Source organism: Lepus europaeus, chromosome X (assembly GCF_033115175.1).
Source record: "Lepus europaeus isolate LE1 chromosome X, mLepTim1.pri, whole genome shotgun sequence".
NCBI classification, from domain to species: domain Eukaryota; kingdom Metazoa; phylum Chordata; class Mammalia; order Lagomorpha; family Leporidae; genus Lepus; species Lepus europaeus.
In genome coordinates, this window is record NC_084850.1 from 63,345,455 (window position 1) to 63,365,704 (window position 20,250).

At 38.1% G+C, this 20,250-nt stretch overlaps 1 protein-coding gene across 2 annotated transcripts; it reads left to right on the forward strand.

Moving 5' to 3' along the window:
• Positions 1-6,760: 6,760 nt before the first annotated feature.
• On the forward strand, positions 6,761-19,972 carry LPAR4 (lysophosphatidic acid receptor 4). Of its 2 annotated transcripts, none has more exons than XM_062183347.1 (4): positions 6,761-7,095; positions 9,210-9,259; positions 10,937-11,038; positions 16,470-19,972. In XM_062183347.1, exon 4 carries the CDS (start codon positions 16,548-16,550, stop codon positions 17,658-17,660), a length of 1,113 nt encoding a protein of 370 aa, XP_062039331.1. In that variant the 5' UTR covers positions 6,761-7,095; positions 9,210-9,259; positions 10,937-11,038; positions 16,470-16,547; the 3' UTR covers positions 17,661-19,972. The 2 variants fall into 2 exon arrangements, with proteins under 2 accessions (XP_062039331.1, XP_062039332.1); XM_062183348.1 differs by lacking the exon at positions 9,210-9,259 and adding an exon at positions 9,320-9,399.
• Positions 19,973-20,250: the final 278 nt, after the last annotated feature.

Here is a 20,250-nt window from a genome sequence, read left to right on the forward strand (position 1 = left end):
AGAGAGAGACAGAGAGAAAGGTCTTCCAGGAGCCAGGTGCTTCTCCTGGTCTCCCATGCGGGTGCAGGGCCCAAGCACTTGGGCCATCCTCCACTGCCTTCCTGGGCCATAGCAGAGAGCTGGCCTGGAAGAGGGGCAACCGGGATAGAATCGGGGGCCCCGACCGGGACTAGAACCCGGTATGCTGGCGCTGCAAGGCGGAGGATTAGCCTGTTGAGCCACGGCGCTGACCCAAGTTGTGCCTTTGATCTAAGATATATGTCACCTAGACAGCATACAGTTGAATCTTATTTTTCAATTCAGTCTTACAATCTGTGCTGCTTGATTCAATAGTGTAATCCATCAAATTTAATGCTAGTATTGATATGGTTCTACTTTTGCATACCATTTTGCTTTTGATTTTCCATAAACCTCTTTTGTCCTGTATTCCTCTCATTATCTTGAGGATTTTCTAGTGTAATTGTTTTTCATTTCTGAAGGACTTTAGCTATATTTTAAAAATATTTATTTCATTTGAAAGGGGAAGGGGAGAGGAGGAGACAGACAGGTCTTCCACCCACTAGACCACTCCTCAAATACCTGCTATGGCTGATGCTGGATCAGGTCAAAGATGGGAGCTGGGAACTCAATCCAGGTCTCCATGTGGGTGGCAAGGATTCACCTACTTGAGCCACCACCTGCCTCCTCTCTGGATGCACATTAGCAGGAAACTAGAAGAGAGAGCAGAGCTTGGACTTGAACCCTGGCACTCCAGTATAGGATGCTAGAGTCCCAAATGGTATCCTAACTTCTACACCAAATGCCTGCCCCTATTTTAAACTACATGATTTAGGTTTTTTCAGTTGATGCTCTTGGGGGCTTCCAATGTATAAACTTATTAAAATCTACTTTGGATTTATACTAGCATAATTCCAAAATGCTTACACCTTGAATTGGTTGTGCTATTTATTAGCTTTGTTGTGTCTACATTTTTTTCTTTTGTGAGAATCATCCTGTGATTTTAGATCCCATATTTATTTATTTATTTATTTATTTATTTATTTATTTATTTATTTTTTGACAGGCAGAGTGGACAGTGAGAGAGAGAGAGAGAGAGACAGAGAGAAAGGTCTTCCTTTTTTTGCCTTTGGTTCACCCTCCAATGGCCGCCGCGGCCGGCGCAGCACGCTGATCCGAAGCCAGGAGCCAGGTGCTTCCTCCTGGTCTCCCATGCGGGTGCAGGGCCCAAGCACTTGGGCCATCCTCCACTGCACTCCCGGGCCACAGCAGAGAGCTGGCCTGGAAGAGGGGCAACCGGGACAGAATCCAGTGCCCCGACCGGGACTAGAACCCGAGGTGCCGGCGCCACAAGGCGGAGGATTAGCCTATTGAGCCGTGGCGCTGGCTTAGATCCCATATTTAAAAACCTAGATATTTTCAAAGCTTTGAACATTTCAAAAGCCATAGATTCTGTTAGTGAGGTTTGTCAACTTCTAGAGAGTAATCTACAACACAAAAGGCAGAATCTTTGTATTTGTTCATGAAGAAAATTGTTTGGACAGAGTTCTGAATGCTGTATCAAAGGAAGAAGTGATTGTAATTATTAATTCAAAAATTATCAGTATCGGTGGAAGAATTGGTAGCTGTATGAATTTGACCAATTTACTTAACTTCTCTGTGTTTGATTTTTCTCAAGAATAAAGTAAGAATATAACATCAACTACTGCATAAAGTTATGCAGAGGGGCCGGCACTGTGGCATAGCTTAGGCTAAGCCTTTGCCCACAGCGCCGGCATCCCATATGGGCACTGGTTCATGTCCCTGCTGCTCCTCTTCCCATCCATCTCTCTGCTATGGCGTGAGAAAGCAGTAGAGGATGGCGCAAGTGCTTGGGCCCCTTGCACCCACGTGGGAGACCTAGATGAAGCTCCTGGCTCCTGGCTCTGTATCGGCCCAGCTCTGGCCATTGTGGTCATTTGGAGAGTGAACCAGTGGATGGAAGACCTTTCTCTCTGTCTCTCCCTCTCTCTGTCTGTAACTCTACCTCTCAAATAAGTAAATAAAAATCTTTAAAAAAAATAAAGTCATGCATATTAGGCAAATAAATACAGATGAAACAGAATATATGACCTTGCATATAATATTTTTGTTATTTTTCTATTATTATTATTATTACTTTCATAAATTTTTACCTTATACCAACTGTTCAAAGTGGCCGAGCTACTTTGAAAGTTCCTTGCTTAAAAATTTGTTTTCTCTAGCTATTAACCCTTTTTCTAACAACAAGAATGAATTATTTTCTGAGCTTGTTCAATGAGAAGGAAAGCCCAGTTGATTGACAAGTAAGTAGGAGATGGAGGTGAATAATAAGCTAAAAGTCTTCCAGGTATTACACTTGAAGACATTTTTTCTATCCTATTTTCATTTATTTTATTTTCATTTTATTTGCAAGATAGAGAGACAGAGCAAGAGAGTATAAGCAGATATGGAGAGATCTCCCATCTGCTAGTTCACTCTCCAAATGTCATCAATGTCCATGGCTGCAACAAAAGCTGCAGGCCAGGAATTCAATCCAGGTCTCCCATATGGGTGGGTGGGACACAATCAGTTGAGCCACCACCTGCTGCCTCCTAGGGTGCATGTTAGCAAGAAGCTGGAATCAGAAACATTATCTAGGAGTTGAGCCCAGGCACTCATACATGGGATGCCAAAATCCCAAGCAGGAGTTTAAACTGTGCCACATCTTGCACATCTCTTTACTGCCCTTTTGGAGATACAATGTCTTAAATGAGTTGGCTAGGAACCTGATCTTGTGATCCCTTTTTCCCATTGAATCAAAACAAGATTGTGTTTAAAAAAAAAAAAAAGAAATGCTGTTGGATTCAGAATGCCATTGTCCTTTATTTTGATGTTTATTAGTTATAGCAAAAGAGGGATAGACAGAGAGAGAGGAGAGAGAGACCTTCCATCTGCTGTTTCACTCCACAAGTGGCCACAACAGCCAGGGCTGGGCCAAGCCAAAGCCAGGAGGCAGGAGCTTCATCTGCCTTTTCCGCATGGGTGACAGAGGCCCAAGCACTTTGCCCATCCTCTGCTAATTCTCAGGCACATTAGCAGGGAGCTGGATGAGAAGTGGAGCAGCCGGGTCTTCAACCAGCACCCATATGGAATGCAGGCACTGCAGATGATGGCTTAACGAGTTGAGTCACAGTGTCAGCCCCCTTTTATTTATTTTTTATCTACTTGGAATGCTGAGTAAGAGTGAGAGTGAAAGCGAGAGAATGAGTAAGAGTGAGAGAGAGCTTCCAACTTCTGGTCCACTCCTCAAATTCCTGTTATAATCAGGCCTGGGCCAGGCTGAAAACCAGGAGCCCAGAATGCCATCCGGGGCTCCCACATGGGTAGCAGGGACCCAAGTATTTTAATCATCATCTACTGCCTCCCAGGCTGCATTAGCATGAAGAGAAGTAGAATATGGAAAGTGGAGTAGCCAGCACTTAATTTTCTGAAAGTCTTTTAAAGACATCTGCCAGTTGATGCAAAATTAGTGATTAATTGGCTCCTGTTTCCTATAACAGTGCCCAGGTTTATATGGCATATAAACCTAATCCATAAGCATAGTTAAAATCCTTTGGTTCCACTTGTACTATTTCTAGGGAAACTAGCATAGTGTTGAGCTGCTGGCACCTGGGGTGAATTCACCCAGTCCTTTGATATTGTTGACAAAAACAAAAATTGATTTGGGTTTGGAGTGTGAGAGTCCAAGCATCTGGCTATTCTTATTCATGTATGTAAACTCTCAGTTGGAAGTTAGTCATATATCAATTACTCTATATTCAAATAGATAAAAATGAAATGTATATCCCCCCAATAGTTCTGAACGCACGTTTTCAGTTATGTATTCGTTCCCCCTACCCTGCTCCAGTGGCACAGGTATCAACAACTCAATTAATGCTTTGTAAAGGACATTTTGGGTTAAATTCTATGGCTATAAACTGGCTATTTGGAGAACACCCTGGAAAAGCTTTCATTTTTTTCCTTCCACCTTCCAAAAAACTAGATTTGCAACAAGGAGCGATATGAAGGGAAATGGAGGTGGTAGTGGACAACCTGTCGTGCTGTCTTGCTCATAGGACTTCCTTTCTATTTGTGTGTGTTCTCTTCAGACTAAAATAACACCTTGAAGTGGATTTGTCTGCAAATGGATAACATGGCACACATTTTCATCTTTGAAGTAAAAGAAAATCATTTTGTTGCTTTGATTGGGCTATAGAGATGAACACATAGAAGCATTTTTGTAAACAACACTAATATCAAGTCTAGATTCAGCACATGTGAACCCTGTCCTCTTGGACTTTACAGTCAGGATACACAGAATTAATCAAATTATCACACAAATACATTACATGACAGTGTCAAAAACAGTATGGAAAATTAATCATTGATCAACGCAGTGAAAAAAGTCCATGATGTTATAAGGCATACATATAATAACTGATATGACCTAAACTAGGGGTTAAGAAAGGGTTCCCTGCAGGCATGATTACTGGGATAGGGTTTGAAGGAGAAGTAAGAATTGGTGAAGGGAAGATTAGAGAGGAGAGTATTCTGGGCAGAGGGAAGAACACTTGGAAATATCCATGGTGAGAGAGATGGTGTCTCATTGTAGGAACTGAGATAGGGTCAGTGAAGTTGAAGTTTACAACAAAAGAAGAATGGTGCTAGAAGGGTATGTGCCTCCGTGACATGGTAAAAGTCCTGCTAAGGAGTCATTTGTGAAGTTCATCAAAAGGTATTTGAGTTTCACAGAGAGAAATGAAGGCAAATGAATCAGAAGACTGAGGGATATTAATCCCCATAGGAAAAAGATAGTGAGTTGGTCATAAGGACAGACAGATAGTGAGCATGACTATGAAGAGAACTCTACAATCATTCTGAAGCTTTAAATTACTACAACAGAGTACACTGCCTCAAAGCCTTTTTCTTTCTTCTTTCCCTTCACAAATCAGTCTCCTCACTTCCTCTCACTTCACACCTCCTGCATGTGATCACTTGGCCCTGGTTACCCAGAAAGCTATCCACTTCCCTTTGTGATTTATTTAAACTCTGATAATCCATCAAGGTACAGCTCAGGTTCTACCTCTTTCCGGAAGCGCTCCTGGCCCTACCCATGGAACTGGATCCCCATCCTCTGATTCGTTACAGACCACAGACCTCATTCTCCATATAGCTGCTTCAGTGCTTTTCAAAAGTTGCCTTTTGGTATGTCATTGTTTTACGTGAGTGTCTGTGGCCTCAGCTGGACTGTGGGGTTTTGTCAGACAGTGACTCTCTTTCTCTTGGGGGTCAACGAATGTGCCAAGGAGTGTTCTAGACCCAGAGTAAGTAAAAGACCATTTTGAAAGACCATTCACGAAGGTGCAGCCTATGTCAGAGAGGAACAGAAATTGGCATCCTGGAGATAAGCAGAGAGGGGAACAGAAAGAGCAGAAACTGGGGAGTGGGGGTGGGGAAGCAAGAGAGAAAGTGTTTTTTTTAGAGTCAGTGACAAGTAATAAGGCTAGTGTCAGCTTCACACTGGCTTGTTTACTGGCCTTGACTGTTAGTGAGAACAGCCACAATAGAGCTGTAGAGAGGAAGAATAAACAAACATGGAACATGTTCTTATTTGGGAGGCAGCTTAATTACGCAGACTGAAGTTTTAAAGCAAGCAGAGGTTCCCCCAATTCTCCAGAGGCCTGGCTCTGCCCAGAGAAAGAAAGCACCTTATTCCTGGCCAGAGAGTTTCATTCCAGAGAAGGGGGAGGGGTTGCTGGTGGTGGTGGTAGCAGTGGGTGGAGGTAGGGTGGGGGTGGGTTGGTGGACGGAGGGGTTGGGCTAGCAATGAAGTTTCCGATGGAAGAGTGAGTTTCCGCATCAAATTCAGATGAGGGAGCTGGGAAAGGAGGAAGAAAAAAGGGAAGACGAAACATGGCAGTGTGGCTGACCCAGGAAGTCAACCTATAGGAAAGGAACTTTCCCTGGGGGAGGGCCGGAATCCAGTTGAAGATAACTCCCCGTTATAAATAGATTTTTTTCTGTATTATTTATTCTGGGTTTTAGCAAACCTTGGGAAATTTCGTAGTAATTAGACTTCCTGCCAGACAGTTATTTAAGGGAAGTATAGACCCCTGCTTTTACTTTTACCCCCAGTCAATGGAAGGTGGGTGTTAGAGCTGTGGGATGCCAGCACATCTTCGTCTGAGAGAGCCTCACAGGCTTAAGTGAGTATGGTATTCGGTGTTATTTTATTTTTGTGTTGGTGGAAATTTTAGTTTTGCACAGTGTAACAGGAACGTAATTTTGGCACCCTTCACTTTTGCCTTTTCCCTAGCTGCTACTTATTACTATCAATATTATTTTCTTCGTAATTAATTTAAACAAGTAGGAGCAAACATGGGCTGTTCGTAATTGACGCCCTCCTCCCAGTTTGGAGTTTTGTCTCCTCCTTCTTATTAGAATTGTAAGGAGTAGCAGTACTGCAGCAAGACAGGCGCAGAGGCTTTCTCCGTGGATTAATTGGTCAGGAAAGACACTTTTTTATATTGTCAAGTGGCACTTAAGCCACTAATTCTTGACTGTGAAACTGCTTTTCCTGGGCAATGCTCTTTAAGGAAAAACTTCTTCAGTCCAGTGATTGGTGACTAAGGGAACCGTGGAGCACAGGGGATTGGGCGGGATCTCGGCTCCTAATAATGCCTCCTTATCCAATGAAAAGCATTTCCTATTGAGACCCCCAAGAGTTCCCCCGGCCTTCGGCTCCAGCCCGGACTTTGGGCCTTTTCTTGTGTCCTGTTTGTTAAAGGCATGCCGGCTACAGCATTCAAGAGGGCAAGTCTTTAACAAAGGGAAAGAGATAAGTGTAAATAAGCTCACATTTTCAGAATGAGCGGTTTGCAGTAAGAAGCTGCGGCAGCCCAGAGTCTGCTACTTTGGGCTGGGCTAACCTTTCCCTGTTTAAAAAAAAAATGGATAAAAATACGCACTTTCAAAGTGCGAGTTGCCCGTTTACATGTTTACTAGCTAATTGTCTACAGGCATGAGCACACTCTCTCATCTAGCACACTCTTTCTTGGGGTAAGTCTCTTTGAGAAAGATTTGATTTGGGCGTTTGGGGGTGGGGGGATGGCGTAACAAGCTTCAGTGGAAACACTGATGCTTTGAGTGTTTGGGGAAAGAAGTTAGACTTCAACTCTGAAGTGCTGAACAAAGATCGTCGTGTTGAATGGTAAAAATCAAGAATTTCTGTTGTTTTGACAATAATATTGTTTCCGTGGAAGAGATGCAGGATTTTCAGGCTGTGTTTTTTTTTTTTTTCCATGTAAACACAGTCGTCCTAAAGAGCTGATTTAAAATCACAGGGTAGAACAATTTAGAAACTCTCTTGGTCAGCTTTATATTTCTTTGGTTTACAATTGATTGTGAGGTAACATGGCTTCTATTATGGTGAGGTTTCTTCTAGTAAAACTATACATGACATGTCTTTGATGCTGAATTGATTTATGGAGAATGTGACATTTGCTGTATTGAATAATTCATGAACTTGCCCATAAAGGAAGAATCATGTTTGAATGAAAAACTAATTCTGGCATAAATTGAATTTGCTATTATATGTGAAATTAAATGTTCTTTGCCATACAAATGCAACAGTTGTGACATCTTTAAAAATTCTCTTCTTGTATATCCTGAATATTTTAATACTTTTTAATAAAAAGATATTGCTGAATTGATAAGGGCAATATTTTAGATACTTTTAAGAATTTTTTAGAGTAATTCATCATTATTTCATTTCAGATGAATGCACATATTAGAACATTTTAGAGCTTTGTGAGGTTATTCATTTTGCTACATTACCAAATCATATCATCTTTCTTTTTCCTTGACTAACATGAAAACATAAGTAATAATTTACAATCCAAATTATCTAGTGGCTTTGCAACAAGTTTATTTTTTAGAACAAAATTCCAAACAATATAACCTTTCAACATAGATTATAAATCCTTTTGCCTTATCACAGATGCATTCTTGTTAAGAAGGATGAGTTCTACCTTATCGCAAATGAAAAGTTACAGTCTTGTTTAGAAGGATGAGTTCAGCTGATAAAATTGATGGTGTCTACATTCTAAAGCATTTCCTGCCAATCAGAGATGCGAATGAAAGCCCTATTGGAACAATCAGGCCAGCCTTTCAGAATCTGTATTCTTTGTAAGTTAGAAAGAACTGAGAAGATAACTCACAGCAACACCTCAGGTCAAGCTTAGCTAAAGTTTGATCTCTTCAATTCCCTTTGAGGGAAAAAGTGAGTTTTGGTGTCATTGCTGTGGCCTGGTCAGGGCCTGATTGTGTACTTACTTTTTGTTTGTATGTATAGTCACCATATATAGTCTATTTTGGCCTCCTTAAAAAGGAGGAAAATAACTTATAAAATATTTAATAGAGTGAATATTGGTACTGAAAATTGGGATCTTGATAGAAGGCCACGCACCACTGGGAATCCAGCCTCACTTTTAGTAGAGAAATAATTGGTTATGAGAATAATATATAGAATAAGCAGTTTACTGATTACATATGGATGTGTTCTAAAGTATGCTGATAAGTTCATATTTCGAGGACAGAAGGAAAGAATATGAGGAAAATGAAAGCATTGATATGACTGCAGGGTATAAATGGCATCTTGCTCTGTGGTTGTTACCTTCTGATATTAGTTAATCATATTCATTTTTGATATTAAGATAAATCTAGAAATCCCTTTAATTGAATCTAATAAAAATTAATGGCCCTCACTGTAGACTTTAAGAGATTAAAAAAAATTTTTTTTGCAGTGACAAATGGGAGCAGGTGACAGTAACTGATAGGAGGGAACAGCCAGTGTGGCCACCGCCATGGCACCAGTTGAAGGCTCCTGTCATTTAAAGCCAAAAGTGGAAGGAAAATAGAAACTGAGCCCCAGAAAAGACTGTGATTTGCTCTGTCAAAGTTGGATAGTGGTGGGGGACTAGATCTGATTATCCTGATTAACATTAGATATGAAAATTTCTAGGTATTTGAACTTCCTAATTTGCTTGGATTACAAATAAAAAGTTTTCTATATTATCTGTATTATCTGTGAAAGCCATAAAAGGAAAAAAAAATGTTAATGTTTCTGTCTCCCTTTAAGATAAACCAATAAAATGATTTTCATTTCATTCCAGGAATACTGCTCTCTGGAGGAGTGTGAAAATAAATTCTCCTTACCTTTAAGGTGATTTCAATTTATTTCAAATTGTCTAATGTTTTTATTTGTTTATTTTTGTTGTTTTAGATTAGAGAAAAATCATTTCAGGAAAGTTGGAGTATTATGTAGCAGTATGCATTGTTTTGGCCACCTTTATTCAGAAGAAGGTGAGGTGTGACCATAGTGTTGTTTGTCACTAGTGCATGATTTTCCTTATAGGAAGAGGTATTGCAATAAGTAGGGTCCAAATGTAGTGGCTATTTGCATGAACACCACTGCAGAATATTTCTGGTTATATAGAAGTATTTTGTGTAGAGTTGTGAAGATACTAGGCCTAAGACTTCCTGGTAAAGGCTCAATGATTATCAGTCAGTGTGCTAATGCCTGGTAATTGAAGCCTTCCTTATATTACTATAGTTTGGGGGGAAGAAAATCAGACATGGGTGCAGGTTAGAGTACCAACTGGTTGTTCCAGCCTTCTTTCCTCTTCCCCAATCAAGGTCTCTGCCTAATAGCAACTGCTGTTGCCAGGGAAAAGGAAAAGAAAAACAAAGAACAAATGTCACTGCTGGCCCCAGAAAAAGTCTCCTTTGTTCAGTTATTTTTAATGTAATGCATTACCTTATGGAAGTGGGGGAAGTATTTTATGCCTTTTGTCACCAGTTCCCTTTAAATGATAAGTTACACAGGCTCATGGATTATATGCTTTAGTGAATACCATTAATAAAATAAGGCAAAGTTGTGACAGAATCACTGGTCTCAATCTCTACCTGTTTTTTCCCCTGGTTTTATCAACTTGTAGAAATATGGGGTGGATGTAATCTACTCCCATTTCTCTTTCTCATCTTTTGACCAGGGAATTAGTCAATAAGAGAAGATAAAATTCAGAAACTGAGAAATGGAGCCGGTGCCATAGCTCACTTGGTTAATCCTCTGCCTGCGGCGCCGGCATCCCATATGGACACTGGGTTCTAGTCCTGGTTGCTCCTCTTCAAGTCCAGCTTTCTGCTGTGGCCCGGGAAAGCAGTGGAGGACGGCCCAAGTGCTTGGACCCCTGCACCTGCATGGGAGACCAGGAAGAAGCACCTGGCTCCTGGCTTCGGATCGGCACAGCGCTGGCCATAGTGGCCATTTGGGGAGTGAACCAACGGAAGGAAGACCTTTCTCTCTGTCTCTCTCTCTCACTGTCTACAACTCTACCTGTCAAATAGAAAAAAAAATAGAAACTGAGAAATAAAAGGAGATGAGATATCCAAATGTTCTATTCTGTAAACTTCATCAGTATGGAAAAGGGTTTTTCTTGTATCTCAGAAAACAATAGTAATCTTCATTTGCTAATTAATGTGCCACTACATTCCATCATCCCATCATTCCCAAGACAAGGTTGTTCTGATGTTCATCATCACATGAAAATTTTATAGTCTATGTGCTTATTTTCAAAAATCATATTTTTTGAATTATGTATGTAAGTGGTTACTCAAAAAACAGTTGTTGATTAAGAATGTTTTGAGAAGAGAAAATAGGTTGTTTTGTGCAATTCCTTAGTACTGAAATTCAAAGCATTTAAATACCATTTAAAATATATTGTCTCTCCTTTACTCTGATTATATCATATAACAATTTTCTCTGCCTTATGATCTTGGTATACATTTTATTGAAAAGCTTTATTTATGGCCTACTATTGTGAATAATTTTATTTCACAGCACCCATTGGAGGAAGTCTCTAGTCACAGTGCCCCTAGAAAGTTCAATGGTTATCCAAGTCTTGAATCAAATTGATGCCAGAATTCGGTTTGAACTAATGTGGTGAGTACTACTGTCCTGGTAATAACTTTCTATGAATCCCTCATTTTATTCTTCATTTATTCTAACCCTAACCCTAATCCTAACCCTAACCCTAACCCTAACTGCAAAATGAATGGTGGTAATCCTTCATTTTATTTTTTGGTAACCAACATATGTACTTCCAAATTGTTACAAATCGTATGATCCAAACATCCAGAATGGATGGAGGAGTTGTAACTGTGCATTGTAATCCAGATAATTTTGGTGTATAAGAATTTTGATTCTTTGAATCAACTCTTCTGTGCTATTGGCATTTACCTTTAGAAATGAAATGCATGTTTTTTAATTCATATAATCAGGATCAGTGTCCAAGTATATAATTGATGTGGTTTCCAAATTGATAAATGTTATGACTATTAAGTGCATGGAATAAAGGTAAATTCCAACTTGGCATGCATGGACTTTGCAAAATTTGGAAATGACCTCTTTAAGGAACACCCAAAAATTTTCTCAAAAGGACTGGGGCTTTTGCAGAGATGAGATATTGAATCTCAAGGCTCTAGAAAATTTCATAATATTAGGTTGAGCAATTTCTCTCCAGTTTTCTTACTCTATAACTAAGTGCTAGAGAAAATCCTGCTTTAGTAGGACTGATGCAATCATTGGCCTCATCTTGTTGAACCCAGACCACACTATTTCTCAAATATTGGACTGTGTCATCAGGTGAAGGGTTAGTGGGTGACTGGAGTATTTTTTGTAGAAAACAGAGTCAAGTTAATCACTGAGGATAGGATCTGGCCACATTGGGACCTGAGTCATTTTCCTATTCTCACCAATACAATCTTAATCATATCAGTGAAAATCAGATTCAATGGAGATGTCATTTAAAAATATTTTTATATTGAAAATAGAAGAGGCTGGTACAGATCAATTTCTCAGCTCCATTCTGGAGTGAAGTTGTTATCTCATTTGAGGAGCAACGGTCTGGAAATATTCCCTATTACTCCAACAAGAATGGTTTTGCGCTAGTTTTCACCTTTGTGTGTTTTTAAATTCACCTTACTGCTAGGTGTCTATATGTAAGTAGGTGATAGGTTTCAGCCTCTTCTGAAAACTGTTGTGTCAACTTTCATAAGCTTTGACCAGGGTAGAAAAAGGAGTTACTCTGGGGATCAGAAGGACTCTGACCTGACCCAAGAGAATTTGATATACTCTGCCTTAAGGACCTTGGTTCTGTAGGTTCTGGAGTGTCTTCTGCAGGGAACAAAAGCAAGGCAGCCTTTCTAGGGTATTAGGCATGTGCTAGAAGTTGTAGATTTGTTTTCAATGTCTCATCTAAAACTTTAGCACTTCATGAATTGAAGTGATTTAAACATTCATTCTTATAGGTCCAAAAGGTGGACTCCGCTTTCCTCTAGGAGCCCCAAAGGCTCCAAATATGGTATATTTCATTATCATTGGAAATAAGTAAAAGAAAAAAGGAATTAAGTTGTGGACATTACCATGAATTGTTTGAATTGGCTCCATATATATAGGTCAAAATTAAAAATTCATCGAAGGTTGGATTTCTTTTAGTCAACCTCCACGTTACCTTCTTCCTTAACCATTGTCAGTGAAAATGCATCTACCCAACACTCTGACTGCAGACCCCCACAGTAATTAATTGTTGAATAACTGGTTGTAGAAGTCTTTGCATGACAGTAGTCTAAGGCTGCTTGTGGTAGTAGATGTAATTAACTGCATAAACCTATCTTTTTCCTTCTTCATTTCATCTGAAGCTCACATGTTGGGTTTTTTGCTCCATGCACAATATGGTTTCCATTTGAGAAGATCTAGTGGTTAGACATTGCTCATTTTAGTCAAAATGAAGAAAACCAGACTATTTCTGTAATATCATTGATTCTCCTTCTGGGTAGGCCTAAGGACCAAGTGCTTCTCTGACCTTTTAAAATCATGGCTTCATGGGAGAAAGTCATTTGGAGAAATCCTACTGGATTATCCTGTTCGAGTAAATCATTTAGTTAAGATTGGATCTCAAGAGGGGGCTTTTCTGAGGTACAAAATATACATGGTGTTAGAGGAAAGACAAGTTGCTAATATAAAGTTCAGGGTGCCAAAAAAGAGATAAATTTCAAGTTGTGTCAGAGGAGAGAGAAGGAAACAAGCTTCTATAATGTTTCTCTGTGGTCAGGTAGGGCTGCATACTGGCAAGCTCATAAAGCTACTCACAAGCCCTGTTGAATCTTCCTAGCCTCAGCTCTGAGGCTCAGAGGTAATGTTTACACAGGGAAGAGAAACAGTATAGCCAAGTTACAGAGTGAACCAGTGTCTGAGTCAGAAATAGAACTCCTTGCTTCCAATGCTGTGTTAAGTCCCAGCACCACACCCTCACTGCTAGACAGCAAAGGTGGTGTGTGTTCGAGCAAGGGAGAGCTATGAATAGGGCCATAGTGGCAGTTTTCCCATGCCCTCTTGAGACTGTGCTGCTTTCTTGTCTGTGGTACTTTCTCTCCCACAGGATTTGATTACTCAAAGCAGCACAGCACAGCGCCAGGCATTTGCAGACTGCCCGCTATGGGTATAGTGCATATGTTCTGGGGAACAGAATAATGAAGTAAAACAATGTGTATATATATACCCACACACATACACACACTAATTAACTTGACTTAATCACTACTCATTGTGTATGTATATCAAACTTTGCAGTGAACTGTATAAATATAAGACAATTATGATTTGTCAATAAAAAACAATGCAACTTTTAAAATAAAATGATTGAAATAATAAGAAAATACCTGAATGGAAAACAGGAAGCAAAACTTACCTTTTTGAAGCATAACATCTTAGGAAATAAAAAATAATTCGTAGCCAGTGAGCTAGAAGCTTGTTGTATATGGGGGTCACTAGTGAACGAAGACTCTGGGCAGAGGTTTAAAAAAGGCTTCTATTATTAAATCATTTTCCAAATAAACTTACTGACAATACTTATTGTAGAAGGCAGTTACAAGCTGATCATAGTGAATAAATCCTGGCTTTAGTATTAGGGGTTTTCAGTCTCATAATTTCTACAGGTTGTGTGACTATTTCAGAGGGATAGTTCTCGGTCTTGATTTCTGAATGATAGTCTTAGGAAGAAGGATTCTGGATTAATAGTGAGTGGGGTGTTAGCACTAATATATAAAATGGTTTAAGCAGTTAAAAAGTTTGGCACTCTTTCTTCTGCCATTCCATTGGTTCAACAAATAAAACTTGAGTCTGGACTCCCAAAGTGAGATATGAATACCACTGGATGAAATTTTCTAGACTCTTCTTACTTCTGCTGATAGGCTTCAGTGACTTTAAACAGTGATAACATACCGCTCTTCTGACTAACAAACCCGGATGTTGTAGATGAAGCCAGCTGAGAGGATGGAATTGGAGGAACTGTGAACTGGATACACCTTCCCTGACTCTGAATGCTGATTAAATAGCAGCACTGAACTCTTCCCAGCAAGGTCCCCATTTTCTTTACCTCCTCTTCTGCATTTTTCTAATTTCTCCAGCTTTTATTTCTCTGCTACTTTATTTTTCATTTCTTTTCCTACTCCGGTCATCTATTTTTATTTTTTCCACATCTGGCTTTTTTTTGTTTTCTTCCTGGACCTTGGTTAAGGTTCTTACTGCAAACTGTTTTTGCATATCAAGATTGCTTCTGGAAAATGGTGAGCTGGATGTTTGTAATGGAATGATCAAGAAAGAATATGATCTTAATTCACTGTTAGGCTTAGGGGAAGTAGCAGTTTGTTGAATGGGAATTCAAGGACAACAATTTTCCAATTGTAACCTGAAAACTATGAAAATTGACACTCCTTTGCTTTGCGCTCCATATTCTCCAAGGTCGCCTCTCCCTGTAGGCACTGCAATGAGTGGAATTTTTTCCTCAAACCAAACAGTTATTTCTCAAGCCAAACACTTATCGAAGTGATGTCAGGTGTCTGTGTTTCTGGAATGTTCTCTCCTCCACTCCCTTCCCTGTTATATATAGAGATCCTTTGACTTGGACCTGTTTCCTGGGAGTTGAAAGTAAAGAGTGATGTAAGGAAGAATCATTTGAGAAAAATGCTCTTCACTTTTTAAAATATAGTCATGTTAAAACACATTACTAGATACATCAGGGGACAAAGACCACTTTTATTCCATATCCTCCTCATTCAAAAGAATTCATCAGCAGCTGTGTATCCCAATGTATTATACAACACATTCAAAAGACAGCCTCTACCCAATGGTAGCTGTTGATGTAGGAGAAAGTTGGTAAAATTTCTGCATGTACCTTTGGATAATGTTGGCCTAGATACCCATAAAAGAAGATCAAGTCAGTGGCTACCACATGTACAAGCTGTGTCAAGCAGAGGGCATGTAAGCAGCCAGATCAGAAATGCACATTGATTATGGGGAAGGCAGTTCATGCCAAATCTACCTTTTCCATCTCATTTGTGTTCATCGGGAGAAGGGCTGTATTGATCAGGGCCATTTTAGGAGCTGAGGGCATGGAAATACTTAGCAGAACCAGTAGTGAGAGAGAGAGAAGGAAGACATCATAGGTTTAGGACCTAAAAGCGGGAGAAACTTCAAAAGGTGCCACAATCTGCAGGAGGAAATACTGAGATTGTTATTTGAATTATCTCCTTAGAAAGGGAATGTGATATAGTGAAAAAAAAAATTTAGCTAGAAGTTCTAATTAACCAAATGATCTCTGTTCTCTGAATTCTTATTTCAGAAGAAAGAAATGAATCAGGAATTTACTTCCGAAATTTAGTCAAAACTTTTTTTAGAGTATGTCTTGGAGGTGTTATATCCCATATCTTATGTGATAGAACTAATACTCAGACAAGGAGATTCAGTAACAGCAGAGAGAAAATAATGTAATTTAGAGTAGCTTAAAAATTCCTAGATTAGGAATTTTAAAAAACCCTTAATTTGGGTTCTGACTGTAATTTTTATCCTCTTTTCTAATTCTGAGATTCTGTAATTGTGAATTACTTAAGCCTCACTTTCTACTTCTGTAAAATGATAATTTTGTCTTGTCCCATGGTGTTTTTGTGAGAATCAAATAAAACATGGCTTCTGAAAAGATCTTGAAAATTGAGAAGTCCCATGCAAATTTCAAAGCATTAACATTGTTTTAGCTATCAAGATTTTTTTCTTAGGCTCTCAGGTAACATTAAAGCTTATTCATGTTCATTGCTATGCTATAGTATTACACCTATTGTATTGTGTATGATCTCTTCCCACTCCTGCAGCATACTCTTATAGTACCATGTAACATTTGATGGGAGTTCAAAAAAGTACTATCAAACCAAATTGGACATGCATGCTGTTTTCCCATGTGAGTGGACAGGATATTTTTTACTCCACAGAATTCCTGGATAGAAGGCAGATTTGATGATTCATTCCATCTTGTCTCCCATAGGAGGAAGGCATTCCCTACCAGTCCCTAGTCTCAAAGTGGTGAACCCCTGCAACCAGCAGGCTTCCTGAACAAAAATCCATGGGTGACAGAAGATTCATTGACTTCCAATTCCAAGATTTAAATTCAAGCCTCAGACCCAGGTTGGGCAATGCTACTGCCAATAATACTTGCATGGTTGATGATTCCTTCAAGTATAATCTGAATGGTGCTGTCTACAGTGTTGTATTCATCCTGGGTCTGATTACCAACAGTGCCTCTCTGTTTGTCTTCTGCTTCCGCATGAAAATGAGAAGTGAGACTGCTATTTTCATCACAAATCTGGCCCTCTCTGATTTGCTCTTTGTCTGTACTCTACCTTTCAAAATATTTTACAACTTCAATCGCCACTGGCCTTTTGGTGACACCCTCTGCAAGATCTCTGGGACTGCATTTCTCACCAACATCTATGGGAGCATGCTATTCCTCACCTGTATTAGTGTGGATCGTTTCCTGGCCATTGTCTATCCCTTCCGATCTCGCACCATTAGGACCAGGCGGAATTCTGCCATTGTGTGTGCTGGAGTCTGGATCTTAGTCCTCAGTGGTGGTATTTCAGCCTCTTTATTCTCTACGACTAATGTCAACAATGCAACCACCACCTGCTTTGAGGGATTCTCCAAACGTGTCTGGAAGACTTACCTGTCCAAGATCACCATATTTATTGAAGTTGTTGGGTTCATCATTCCTCTGATATTGAATGTCTCTTGCTCTTCTGTGGTGCTGAGAACTCTCCGCAAACCTGCTACACTGTCTCAAATTGGGACTAATAAAAAAAAAGTGCTGAAGATGATCACGGTGCACATGGCAGTCTTTGTGGTATGCTTTGTACCTTACAACTCTGTTCTCTTCCTATATGCCCTGGTGCGCTCCCAGGCCATTACTAATTGCTTGTTGGAAAGATTTGCAAAGATCATGTACCCAATCACTTTGTGCCTTGCAACTCTGAACTGTTGCTTTGACCCTTTCATCTATTATTTCACCCTTGAGTCCTTTCAGAAATCCTTCTACATCAATACCCATATCAGGATGGAGTCACTGTTTAAGACTGAAACACCTCTGACCACAAAGCCTTCTCTTCCAGCTATTCAAGAGGAAGTGAGTGATCAAACAACGAATAATGGTGGTGAACTAATGCTAGAATCCACCTTCTAGGTACTAGGACTGTCTTCAGGTCCAGATACAGTTTCTCCTATGATTTTTCCTATGCTCTAGATAAGAGAAGAGATTTGAAGCTAGTGATTCTGAGAATAAATTAATGAACCAAATACATTTGTTTAAATGTTTATTGTACATATGCTGTTTTGTTCAGTAATTATAGGTCAAGTCTAATTACAGCAACCAAAACAGATGATCAAGCTCTTCTGCTGGATTGGAATTTCATTATTTCATTGGATCACATTATATAAATGGCCAATGGCCTTGACTTTAGTGATAGGGAGATTACTTTAAATTTTTTTTTTAAATCTATTTTAACGATATTTGGTAATTGGGTTGGGCCTATAAGTATAGAACAAATTCAGGGATTATTTTAAAAAAAAACTTTTGTGTTACTACTGATATATGCTAGTCTTTTTCCTTTTTTGTCATTGAATTTGTTTTAGCACAAGAACATATTTTAACCTAACATTATTAATAAAAACTGTATTGAATTAAAGAGTTGGCAAAATTTGCTATGTGAATTTTGAAAAGAAATTTTGCTTGCATGAATATAGGTGGGAAGAAACAGAAAGTAACAGGATTTACATATTTACAATCATAAGCAGTGTCCTTTTATTAAAACTTTATTTTCTCCACTATGATAAGATTTTCATATGAAACTTCACAGTCAGAAAGCTGCTAAATACAAGTATGTTACCAGCAAATGAAGAATGGAAAAATCACATAAAATAACAAAATGTCAATAAAAAAACACTAACTTTTTCTTAATATTTCTTATTATCTTTCTTTTGGGAAACTGTGTTCTACAAAATATTTATTCTCCATATGAAAATCTGGAGCACAATACAGCCAAAAAGCTGCTCAATTTGTGCTCAGGTCGGGAGCGAATTGAAAAAATAAAATAACAAAATAATAACAAAAACACAATAAAACGAAAAATCTTTCTTAAACATATATTAATTATTTTTAGGGGGGGTAGATATCTGTAACTTTAAAGTATTTATTCTTTAATTAAATTTTAGAGTACAATGTAGCCAGAGTTGCTGAATTAATGATCAATTTGAGAGCAAATGGAAAAAAAAAATACAAAAACCAAACCAAATCACACAAAACAACAAAACAGTTGAAAAACACTACAAAACCAAAAAGAAAATCCAAGAAACAGAAAAAGAAAAAAATGTAGCACATCACCATTTTATTTATTTTTTTGAAGCTCTATACATTTAAAAATACTAAATCATTTATATGAAATTTTGGAACACAGTGCAGTCATAAATCTGCTAAATTTATGCCCAGACCAGAAGTAAATCAGAAAAAATAAACCTATAATGCACACCAAAGCTCCCTACAAAACAAGAACACAAAAATTTTAAACAAGAACACAAAATTTCTGTAAAACATGCAAAATACAGTAATTTGCATATGATGCTTTGGGTCAAAATACAGCTAAGATGCTGCTAAACTGGCACCTGAGCCAGGAGCAAATAAAAATATGTTATCTCAAAAAATAATAGAATATTAAGTTGAAACAAATATTTAAAAAGTAATAAAAGAACAAAAAGTATTTTAAATTAAACACTTAAAAATTATTAAAATTATTATGTATGGATGAATTATAAATTTAAGAGTGTTAAGATTTGTTAATAAAACAAGAAATGATATAGTTTGAAAAATACTACATTTGTGCTCAGGTCAGAAACAATGGCAATCAATAAAAACTCTCATATGCACACATCTGTAAATACAATAGAAACCACAAAAAATTTTAAAAGCACTGAATAAAGCAAAAAATCTTAAAACATGCATTATTTAGTTTTAAAAATATTTGGATGATATGACAATGATAAAATTCTAAGAATTTTAACTAAAACTTCTAGGAACAACAAAACTTTTTAAGTTGCTGAACTTGTGCCAGAGAGTGGTTGGAAAACTTTTGAAAAGTAAAAATTCTAAAGTAATAGGCTGATTACTAAAATTCATAAGGCTTTGGTTTACTTTCTGATGATATGGAAATTTGAAAATGTTAAGATTTTTAACTTAAAAATTTGTGAATATAATATAACTTTAAAAACTGCTGAATCTGTGCCTGGGTTATGAAGTAATTGAAAAAAGAATGCTAAAACAATAGAACAATAGTAAAATTGAATTCTCAAAAGTGGCACTACTTTTTCCTCATGATTTAAAGTCCTAAAAATAATCATGCACTATATTGTCTTGTGAAGAAATGTTCTAAATGGAGCACATGAGGTATTCATTCAGTTAGATGAAATTAGGTTGTTAGATTAAGTTCAGTTTTTAGGTTATATTCTCAAATGAAATTAGTAATTAAAGTTTGAATATTCTTTGTTTTCTTTGTTATACTTTCTTTTCTACTTTGTGTAAGTATAAATTATATGTGACCTTTTGTTTGTGCCCTTGTCTCCTAAAATTAAAAAAAAAATTTAGGATAATGACACCAAACCATTTAATGGGATATGTTAACCAAGTTGACATACAATATATCATAAAAATCAGTTTCCTTATGTGTAATTTCCGTGTTTAGTTTTAATTTTCCATATTTCACTTTTTTCTAGTTAATTTCCAT

Coding starts and splice junctions, on each gene's coding strand:
- LPAR4 (XM_062183347.1), top strand. CDS start 16,548: ATGGGTGACAGAAGATTCATTGACTTCCAATTCCAAGATTTAAATTCA.